This window comes from Bubalus kerabau, chromosome 11 (genome assembly GCF_029407905.1).
Source record: "Bubalus kerabau isolate K-KA32 ecotype Philippines breed swamp buffalo chromosome 11, PCC_UOA_SB_1v2, whole genome shotgun sequence".
Lineage (NCBI taxonomy): Eukaryota > Metazoa > Chordata > Mammalia > Artiodactyla > Bovidae > Bubalus > Bubalus kerabau.
In genome coordinates, this window is record NC_073634.1 from 73,853,288 (window position 1) to 73,865,129 (window position 11,842).

General features: G+C 42.3%; 1 protein-coding gene across 2 annotated transcripts in view; it reads right to left on the reverse strand.

The window, feature by feature from the left end:
- Positions 1-6,671, reverse strand: part of PPP1CB (protein phosphatase 1 catalytic subunit beta) — a 36,806-nt gene extending 30,135 nt beyond the window's left edge. The window contains exons 1-2 of one of the 2 annotated variants that reach the window (XM_055540614.1): positions 6,552-6,671; positions 6,161-6,300 (exon numbers count right to left, since the gene is read on the reverse strand). In XM_055540614.1, coding sequence (XP_055396589.1) covers positions 6,161-6,212 — 52 coding nt within the window. In that variant the 5' untranslated portion in view covers positions 6,213-6,300; positions 6,552-6,671. Of the gene's footprint in view, positions 1-6,160; positions 6,301-6,444; positions 6,522-6,551 lie in introns of those variants that run through there. The other variant, XM_055540616.1, reaches the window with a different exon arrangement.
- Positions 6,672-11,842: the final 5,171 nt, after the last annotated feature.

Here is an 11,842-nt window from a genome sequence, read left to right on the forward strand (position 1 = left end):
CGTCCCTGGGATTCTCCAGGCAAGAACACTGGAGTGGGTTGCCATTTCCTTCTCCAATGCAGGAAAGTGAAAAGTGAAAGTGAAGTCACTCAGTCGTGTCCGACTCTAGCGACCCCACGGACTGCAGCCCACCAGGCTCCTCCGTCCATGGGATTTTCCAGGCAAAAGTACTGGAGTGGGGTGCCACTGCCTTCTCCGAAAAGGCAAGCACTCAAACCAAGAAAATGTTTCTATCAATAGTTTGGTAATTGACTAAGATGGAAACTCAGGCATGGTCTGAGGAACAGCCCAAGGCTTAAACTCTTTCATGATGAAATAAACCTAGTCTTTGCACAGAAGCAGGAAAATCTGGGAAGGGAGGGCCCTGAGGTCAGTGATTATTAGGAAGGTTATGTATGTCCTCATAAATCACTCTGCTATACACAGGTGGATAGGCAGATTAAAGGACAACTGCCCCTGTCCTTTATCTATTTTCCCTATGTATGGCAAGTACCCACCTAGACCAGGAACTGAATTCTTCTATCAAGCTAGTGCCTACTGGTTATTTACATATACTTAACTTCAGAATGAATTTCTGCATTTTTAGCCTCCTACCTCTCTAATTGTGGAATAAGGACTTAATTTCCATTAAAGCATTTTCATTTTATCTAACAGAGGAAAATCTGAGGTGCAGTGTATTACAGAGGATGAGGTGTAAAAAAAATTGCATTTCACCTACTAATAACCAAGACTTCAAAGGTAACCATATGCAATCTTGGGGGAAGGTGGAGAGTTTACAAAAAGAAAGGAGAGTTGTAACCGCCATCTGTCCGCTTCCTGTCTTCACTGATCCTCTATTTTCCCAGAAACAGTAAGCCTTGAAATGACTACTTCTAGCCACTAGAGCAGTGATTGCTGTCCAAGGGTATAAATTTGTATTGACTCAAAATTAAATCCTAGAAGATTCAACTGTGAATCCATATCCTCCACCACCACACCACAGTAAGCCTACTGACATTTGCAAACCATTTCTTCTTGCATCCCTAGAGCCCAAGACTTCTAGGATAACCTTTGTTTCAGAAACTGAGATTTTAATTATTTCTAAATATTTTGACATTCTTAACAGCTGCATTATTTTACCTGTTAGAGTTGCTTGAGAACATAGGATATTAGAACAGATATTCTATTAAAACAATAAATGTGGATAATAAGACATCAGAGGGAAAAAAATTACTTGATAAAATTTACTATCTTCCTCACTAATCCTAAATCTTAAATTAATCCTGTCTCTAGACTCAAATGTAAATAGATTTCTAAATCCCAATAAATCCTAATCTTGGATTTGAACATTTATCAGAAAAGCCCTGTATTCAAATACAATAACAACACTCTGGACTACTTCTTCAAACTGTCAAAATTTCCCTCACCTGGAACTAACTAACAGGAAAACCATTTAAATACTCAATCTCTGAACAATGAACCATCTTAATGCCTTCTCCAGCTTTTCATCTAAAAAGAAGCAAGAGGAGAGAAAGCAACCTTCAGCCTATCTCCCCTATTCCTCAACCTGCTTTTTCCAAGAGACCTGGCCTTGGGTTTACACACAACACTTGCTCTGCAGAAGCTGAGGTTGCCAAGATCAACTAGCACTTCCTTCAAACTGCCTAACCTTTAGACTGCTGGGTCATAATTAAACAACTGAATCAGAAAAGAAGCTTTAAACAGTTTGGCAGTTCCTCCAAAGGTTAAACAGAGTTACCCATTGACAAAGGAATTCCACTCCCAGTTATATTACCCAAGGGAAATGAAAACATATGCCCACACAAACACTTGTACATAAACATCCATAGCAGTATTTTTCACAACAGCCCAAAGCAGGAAACAACTCAAATGTCCATCAAGTGACAAACGGACAAATAAAAATGTAGTACAGTCATACAATGAAGTATTGTTTAGCCATAAAAGGAACGAAATACTGACACATGCTTCAATATAGATGAACTTGCAAAACATTAAAAACAGGCCAATCACAAGAGATCACATAATGCATTATTTCATTCACATGAAATGTCCAGAACAGGCAAAATCCACAGGAAGTAGATTAGGGATAACCTAGTGCTGGAGAGGAGTGAAGGGAAAAGGGACTTGTCAGCTAATGGGAACAGGGGTGTGTTTGAGAATAATGGGAAGAACTTTCTAATGTTGATGGTGGTGACTGATGGGTTGCACAACTCTGTGAATATACTACAAACCACTCAATTATACAATTCAAAAGGTGAAATTGCATGGTATGCGAACTGTATCTCAATAAAACTATTATTTAAAAAGGAGAAAGGAGAGACTTGGGAATTCCCTGGCGATCCAGTAACTGGAGGCATAGTGCTTTCACTGCAGGGGACCAGGATTCAATTCCTGGCTGGGGAACTAATATTCCACAAGCTGTGTGGTGCAGCCAAAAAACAATAAAGCTTAAAAAAAGGGGTGGGGGGGGGAGGAGGGGCTTTAATATGGTTTCATTAATCTTCATTTTTCAAATCCATTCCTTTTCTTGACATTCAAAAGGACACAAAAGACATAAACTTCCTATTTGCTTAGTCTTCCAGCTTAACTAAAAATAATCACAGCAGTTTCACAAATTTAGACATCTGATAGGTTGTGATTAAGTGAAAAACGGATTTATAAACAAAAATACACACATCCCAAGATTTTCATAAATACCAGGCCAAAAATACAAACACAATCATATTCTGTTAAGTTTTTGCTAACAGTCTACTAACATGATACTAATAGTCTACAATTTATCTTGTAATATTAAGTTTAGCTTTGTAGCAAAGCAAAAAAAACAAAAACAAAAACCAAAAAAAAAGCTGCAAGAAAACGTTTAAAAATTAACTCATAAAGCTATATAAACAATATTCTAAAGATGTAAAGTATCTGAAAGAAAAATGCATCGAAATTTCAACAAGTTATCTCTGGATCATGGAATTATGGGGAGGACTTTGGCTTTAATTCTTCACTATTTCATATAATAAATTCTTTCCTGTAAGAATAAGAATGCTTATTTTTATAATCAGAAAAGCATATCCAATAAATTCTTTCCTGTAAGAATAAGAATGCTTATTTTTATAATCAGAAAAGCATATCCCAGACACTCAGTTTTAAATGTACATGATACACATACATAATCAAATATATAATGGGCACACGTTAGTTATCATCAGCTGATACAGCCCAGTTTTTAAACACTTGGATCATGTCTGTATTTGGGAACAAAGCTAGCACAATCTTAACCACCCAGAAGCAGATTCCCAAACAAGCAGATTCTACTCATCCTATTTCAACTCCTCCAAAGTAAACTCAACATTGACAGTCTGAATAAAGCTCCCCAGATGATTTCCCTATACTCCCACTGCCATCCTAAGTCCTTTTGGAACTGCTCATCAAAGTAAAAAAGCTTTTAGTGGATTTCTCAGGATACTCACAGAAACTAGCTTCAATTTAACCAATCAGTCAAAAGCACGATGATAAACCCACAACAATGTAGTATCAGGGTCACTACAGCTGAGAGTGTTAGGAATCTCTGGCTTTGTAGTAAGTAAAACTTAATCAAGAAAATATATTGGAGGAATATGCACTGTCCAAACAATAAATTAGTATACTGTTTTGCATTAAATAATAACAACAACAAAAATTAAATGTAAATGGTGCTTTGGCAATTCACATGATTTGCCCACCTAAGAAAACACAAAGCAACTCATAAAATTTATACTAAAAGTGTTAGAGCTGACTGGTAATTTGATGTAATAAAAAGAAAAAAAAATCGAGACTATGTTATGGAACTACAATCAACACTTTAAAATGAGATCAAGTATTGCTGATTAAGTTCAAGTTCTGTACCTTCATTTAATACTAAAGACAAACCAAAAATTTAACTACAGCTATTCTAAGCAACCTCACTTGAATTTGAGTTAAATTTAATTAAAATGTAATGTCACTGAAAATCAATTGATTTTTATTTGGAAACTAAAAAAAATTATTTCAAGACTAAAAATAACTACTTACTAGAAAATCCAAGTCTGTTTTGGATGTCTTTGGACAGGTCTAGATTTTGCAAAGGAGAAAGGAGCCTGGAGAATTTAAGAATCCCAGGGAGGCACTGTCAAAACTATATATACTTCCCAGGATTAAGGAACAAGTAATGGTACCCTTTACTAACAGAGAGCAGGCTGCAAAAGCTTGAAAATCACTTGTTTAAATTGGGAATTCCCTGAATGAAGAGAGTGTCTTGTCTTTGCATTCCTGGTGACTGGCACAAAGCAGGTCAATAAATTCTTGCTAATTTAAAAGGGGAAAATGTCTGGAAAATGATCATCAAAACCAGAACCGAACACTGATGTAATTCAAATTCACAGAAACAAACAATCATTTAGCCTATTTTCCCCACTGTATCTTTTTCCTAGTAACCTCGAACAATCCTAATCATAAAATCATCTGACTTAAGACGTCCCACATCAAACATCTAAAAATATATAAGTTTATCCTGTCTTATGTCTATAAAGTATATAAATAAGTATATGGAAAATAAAAATGAACAAGTTGGATACAAGCATCAGATTTTTAAATATTTAAATTTACAAGCCAAGTTCATGGTGAGCATAAACTTCTCCCAAAGTTAACAAGATAATAAAATTTTTAAACAGCTACATTTCCCTCTCAGAACAAACAACAAATAATTAAAAAAAAAAAAAAATCCCCCCCCAAAGCAAATGTCTTACACCTAGCAAGATGTTCACATCTGTTAAAATCCACAAAGTCTTCAACAGTGAACACTGACTGCAGGCACCAGGGGGCCTCCCAGGAATAACTTGATAGTAAAGGAAAAAGCAAGTAAGAGTTCCTGGTAAAACTTTGCTTCTTATTCAGTCTTAAAAGACACTCAGTCTCACACTGCTGGAAGACTCACATCTGCAGCAAATTTACTGTAGTTTGTTACACAACCGGTATACACAGAAACTGATGAGATACCGACACTTCGGCCAAAAAAAGGAACTAGCGCCCTCCCTTCCGCCCCCCAACCATACAATCTTCTATGATGCTTTTCCATCACAGTAAGTACATACTGTTTCACTGTGAAAAACAATTATCTTCAGGAAATTCGAAAGCAAGTAACAACGTCTATGTAATCCTGCCACGGTTTCTGACAGAGAGGACTCTAAATCTTTTTTTTTTATGGGTTAATTTCTTTTCTACACACTTACAAAGCAGTTAGTGATGACGCAAATGTTGGGATAAAGGCATTCGCGGGCAGAAGACCGCGATGGACTTTGAGTAATATCCTGGCCTCTCCATCTCTTCCTTATCCCTCAATCCTCAACCCTAACATAAACCTATCCAATAAAAACAGAAGGGCCCAGAAACTTCAAAAGCTGCGAAGACTTGTAAAGACCCTTTAAACACAACAGAGGCTTTACAATCGACCTTTTCTAAGTTTGTGCAGAAATTAAACCCTGCTCAAACCTGTTAAAATTCTCAAATCCGAAAACTAATTCCCACAGCAAACGTGTGTCTACATATTTCTGGCGTGCTTCTTCGTCTCGGTCAGACCTGTTTTTACTATTTTTTAAAGCTAAATTAGACATGGGAGGTACTCTCGCTAGTGTTATCTTCTCCCTGAATAGCTCGCCCTGTAGGATCATGTAAAATTTGCTGAACAGATCAGTTTTCCCAGATAGATTAAAAAAAAAATTTTTTTTTTTCACTCCCAGAACAAGAATCGGGAGGCAGCCAAGGGCAAGGCACAAAGAGAACAGAGGAGAAACACACAATTCGCGGGCATACAATGCATCGGAGCACGCATCCCGGCCTCCTCCTTCTGGGAAGGGTCACCCCACGCCCCGGCCGCGCGCCGCCGTGCGGGTCCCCGAAGGTCCGCGGGGCACTGCCCGCCCGCGGGGACAGCCCCTCTCGCCCGGCCTCTCTCCCGGAGGCCGCTCCCCTGGCCCACCAGCTTCTTCGCCCCCATCCTCGGCGGCCGTCTCGGGGCGGGAAAAGCAGGGAAGCGGGCGGCGGGGAGGCGGGGGGCGGGGGGGGGGGGGATGTTCCCTTGGGCTCCAGCGCCTGAGGGACCAGGAGGGGTAAGGGAGAGCGTCCCCTCCCCGCGGCCCACCGGGCCCCGACTCACCCTCCAGCAGTCGGGTAATAAGACTGTCCACGTTCAGCTCCCCGTCCGCCATCTTGTCGGCACCAGACGCTCCTTCCCGGCAGCGGGAACAAGGGCTTCTCGGCGGCGGAGTCTGCGGCGACCGCTCGGCGTGCCCTCACCTACAAGTCACGCGGCGTTTCGACCCCAACTCCAACTCCCCCTTCCCCTCCCCCCCACCCCCTCCCCACCTAGCAGTGGAGCTCGCAACACTCGGAGGCACCCACAATAAATAAATAAATAAACAAGCGGAGCCCCCCACGAACCGGGCCGCGTCAGACCCAACCGCCGCCGCCGCCGCCGCCGCCGCCGCCGCCTCCTCCTCCTCCTCCTCCTCCTCCTCCTCGGCACCGCCCAACTCCGCAAAGCTCACCAGCGCCGCCGACGGCCCCACCCGCAGCGCCACTCACTCCACACCGCCCGGCCCCGCCACCGCGCCACGCAGCCCCCCGCGCAGGCGCATGGCGTACTCCCCTCGCGGCCCCGCCTCACCCACCCCCTTCCCTCGCGCAATCGCACTGGACTCGGTTCTCCCGCCACCACCGCCGCCGCGCCGCACCGCCCCCTTCGCGCAGGTGCGTCGCCCTTCCTCGCCAGTTACACTGCGCTGAATCTCAGCGGCTGCGCAAGCGCCCCAGAGGCTCCCAGGGTTTGCTGCGCTGGGGAAGCTCCCATTACGCAGAGAGCGCGTAGGCAGTGCTGACCTTCCCGCCTCCCGGCTGCCTGGGCTCCGGCGCTACGCAGACGCGGTTGTGGCTGTTCCCGCCTCGCTTTTCTTTTTTTCGTTTCAGTCCCTGATTTGACAAGCAATTCCTCAGTAAGCGGGAAACGTGGACTGCTGTTACCCTCAGCAGAAGCTGGATTTGTCCGTTTGGAAAACGAGAAGGGATTATTCTACTGGAAAAGTTTGATTTTGCAAATAAAGGGTTTTGTAATCCAACGGTTCCACAAGGTTCGTTGCCAAGTGTCCGTGGATTAAATAAATTGAAGTGGGCCTTGGGAGGGTCAGCAATAAAAATATTTCACATGGTTCCCGCTGTCTGCTTTCTTTAGATCTCTTTCACATACCTTACGTCTTAAATTCTGTGGATGCTGTTTTCCACAGTGCATTTAACAAAAGGTATTTTTTACCTTCACTATATTGCTTAATCATTCTACCGTGTGATTTTGCATTTATCTCCTACACTCGCCTGAGAGAAGTAGCTCAGTTGTGTCCGACTCTGCGACCCCATGGACTGTACTCTACAAGGCTCTTCTGTCCATGGAATTTTCCAGGCAAGAGTACTGGAGTGGGTTGCCATTTCCTTCTCCAGGGCACCTTCCCTGATCCAGGGATCGAACCCAAGTCTCCCGCATTGCGGGCAGACGCTTTACCATCTGAGCCACCAGGGAAGTCGACTGAGAAGTTACACGGTAAACCCAGTTTATCTTTGTGCTTTCAGCTCCTGCCACATCTGGTAATGTAGAAGAGAGGGACAAAGAAACACTGAGGCTCAGAAAGGTTGGTTGCCCGCCTCTTCTTTCCATCACAGAATTCTGCCTCTAGAAAAGCAGGGGGAAGAGTAGCCACGCAAAAGATCTAGATAAGCCAGAGTTTTTGGCCTGTTCTCAGAAGTGGTCAGTGGCAAAGTCTTTAATCATTCTTCAGGTGTTTGTCCAGAAACTTAAGATGCTGTTTCAAGCTCAAGGCAGTGCTCCCCCACTCTCATGTCACTAATAATAACTAACATTTTTGAGATCCCTGTATGTGCTCTGGCACGGTTTTAAATGTTATACAACATGTGTTATTTAATCCTTACACCAGCCCTATGAGGTAGGTACTATTATTGTCTTTACTTTGTAGATGGGATTTATTGAAACTCAGAATGGTTAACTACCTAGCCCCAGTTCAGTGGCAGATCTGGGATTCAAACCCAGGCATCTAGCACCAGTGTCTGCACTGTCAACAGTTGTGATATACTCCCCCTGTGATCTGAGATGCTTAAAAATGCGTGTGCTGTATCATAAACGTTGAGAACAGAAATCATAGGTGGTTTTTTTTTTTGGGGGGGGGGGTGCGCTGCAGGGGAGTGAAGCATTGTCCAAACAAGAATTTTATGATGGTTCAGGTGACTGATAGAGATAGGATTTCCTAATCGTCAACTTCCAGATGTTCAAGCTGGTTTTAGAAAAGGCAGAGGAACCAGAGATCAAATTGCCAACATCCACTGGATCATGGAAAAACCAAGAGAATTCCAGAAAAAACATCTATTTCTGCTTTATTGACTATGCCAAAGCCTTTGACTGTGTGGATCACAATAAACTGTGGAAAATTCTGAAAGAGATGGGAATACCAGACCACCTGATCTGCCTCTTGAGAAATCTGTATGCAGGTCAGGAAGCAACAGTTAGAACTGGACATGGAACAACAGACTGGTTCCAAATAGGAAAAGGAGTACATCAAGGCTGTATATTGTCACCCTGCTTATTTAACTTATATGCAGAGTACATCATGAGAAACGCTGGACTGGAAGAAACATAAGCTGGAATCAAGATTGCCGGGAGAAATATCAATAACCTCAGATATGCAGATGACACCACCCTTATGGCAGAAAGTGAAGAGGAACTAAAAAGCCTCTTGATGAAAGTGAAAGTGGAGAGTGAAAAAGTTGGCTTAAAGCTCAACATTCAGAAATCTAAGATCATGGCATCTGGCCCCATCACTTCATGGGAAATAGATGGGGAAACAGTGGAAACACTGTCAGACTTTATTTTGGGGGGCTCCAAAATCACTACAGATGGTGACTGCAGCCATGAAATTAAAAGACGCTTACTCCTTGGAAGGAAAGTTATGACCAACCTAGATAGCATATTCAAAAGCAGAGACATTACTTTGCCAACAAAGGTCTGTCTAGTCAACGCTATGGTTTTTCCAGTGGTCATGTATGGATGTGACAGTTGGACTGTGAAGAAAGCTGAGCACTGAAGAATTGATGCTTTTGCACTGTGGTGTTGGAGAAAATTCTTTCGAGTCCCTTAGACTGCAAGGAGATCCAACCAGTCCATCCTAAAGGAGATCAGTCCTGGGTGTTCTTTGGAAGGACTGATGCTAAGGCTGAAACTCCAATACTTTAGGCACCTCATGCAGAGTCGACTCATTGGAAAAGACTCTGATGCTGGGAGGGTTTGGGGGCAGGAAGAGAAGGGGACGACAGAGGATGAAATGGCTGGATGGCATCACTGACTCAATGCACATGAGTTTGATTGAACTCCGGGAGTTGGTGATGGACAGGGAGGCCTGGCGTGCTGCAATTCATGGGGTCACAAAAAGTCGGACACAACTGAGCGACTGAACTGAACTGAACTGAATCCCATTTTGTCTAGCTCTTTCTCCATTTCAAGATTTAGCATGTACATTGGTGGTGAACATAGACCAGGTGACAATCTATTAGACTGATCCTGTCGAAAGGAGTTTTCATTGATTCTTATTGCTGCCAGTTCATCCTGGGGCCTTTAAGGGTGAAGGAATGGATCCTCATCAAACTCTTTTATTAATGAACATTAATTTATACCTGTTTTATTCCAGAAGAAGGGATTTAAAGTAGCTTATATAAATAAGTGCAATGTGATCAATTAAAATAAGTACAGAGAATAATAGCAGAAAAGAAAGCTGAGGGAGAGATAATGGTAAAACCAGCAGTATTGTATGCAAAATGCATGGCATAAGGTCCTTTTGGTTTGCTAGGGATAAGTCACAAGTATGGTTCCAAGCTTTCTAGTGACCAGGGAAAATTGCAATCAGTCAGCAGCAAGCGGAGTAAGTGTTCTGGCTGAACTGGATCTGGAACTTGAGTAGACCAGCTTATGGACTTGGATGCCACTTTCCCAGATCTCTCCACGAGCCTCTAAGAGTAACAGTCCTTTAGAATACTTAAATAAGTGTCTTTTTATCCTCCACTTTTCATGGGACCCATTGTTGTTAAGTTGATCAGTCATGTCTGACTCTTTGTGACCCCATGGACACCAGATTTCCCTGTCCTTCACCATCTCCCAGAGGTTGCTCAAACTCATGTCCATTGAATCAGTGATGCCCTCCAACCATCTCATCCTCTGTCATCCCCTTCTCCTTCTGCCTTCAATCTTTCCCAGTATCAGGGTCTTTTCCAATGAGTTGACTCTGCATCAGATGGCCAAAGTATTGGAGCTTCAGCTTCAGCATCAATCCTTCCAGTGAATATTCAGGCCTGATTTCCTTTAGGATTGACTGGTTGGATCTCCTTGCAGTCCAAGGATCTCTCAAGAGTCTTCCCCAACACCACAGTTCAAAAGCATCAATTCTTCAGCACTCAGCCTTCTTCATGGTCCAACTCTCACATCCACACATGACTCCTGGAAAATCCGTAGCTTTGACTGTACGGACCTTTGTTGGCAAAGTAATGTCTCTGCTTTTTAATGTGCAGTCTAGGTTGGTCATAGCTTTTCTTCCAAGGAACAGATGTCTTTTAATTTCATGGCTGCAGTCACTATCTGCAGTGATTTTGGTGCCCAAGAAAATAAAGTCTGTCAGTGTTTCCATTGTTTCCCCATCTATTTGCCATGAAGTGATGGGACAGGATGTCATGATCTTAGTTTTTTGAATGAACCCCCATGAAAGAGAACTTTGAACACTGTCCTCAGTTAAGGTCCAGTATATGCAGATACATGTAACGGATAAGGAACACCCAAAGTAAGCTGAATTATACAGAGAGAAAGTGAGCACCTTAGAGAAAATACTACAAGTGGAGTAGGGCAGAGAGAGTCCAGTCTCAGCAGAGTTCTGAAAGTCAGAAGGGCTTGGAGAGTGGTTCTGAGTACTGCCTATAGGTGGAAGATGGCCCTTCACCCCTACCCTCACCAGATTTTCTAGTGTCTTAGAATCCTGGGTAAGAAAAGACTATTATGGAAATGAAAGAGCTGTATTACTAGTGGCCCAATCAACTTTCCTGTGGGATCTGCCTCCAAAAATATTACATGAGAATTAAAATCAGACTTCTTCAGATTTTGAAGTTTGACTAGTGTGTATACTATATATTACTAAACACTTCTGCAGCTTTTGGGGCAGCGCACTGTAAACTGAAATTTTTTTTAAAGAAAATCGTATGAATATCTACATCATATAAGGTAAATAAAGACTACATTACGCCTCATGTTAGTTTAGGTCAAAGGAAATTTGGAAAAGAAAGAAAGCATATAAAAATCACCTATAATTTCACCAGCCATAGATAACCATTTTCTGTTTTCTTTCTGAATGCACATGAGTGCTCAGTTGCTTCAATCATGTCCGACTCTTTGCAACCCTATGGACTGTAGCCCACCAGGCTCCTCTATTCATAGGGATTCTCCAGGCAAGAATACTGGAGTGGGTTGCCATGCTCTCCTCCAAGAGGTCTTCCCAACCCAGGGATCGAACCTTCATCTCTTATGGCTCTTGCATTGGCAGATGGGTTTTTTTTTTTTGTTTTCTTTACTACTAGCACCACCTAGGAAGCCCTTCTGAATATATATATATATATATATATATATATATATATATATATATACACATACTTATTTATATAATATATAATTATTTTATAAATATATTTACTATATATACATATATAGTGGGTTTCCCCTGCTATCTGAAAGTAGAGCATTCCTATGCAA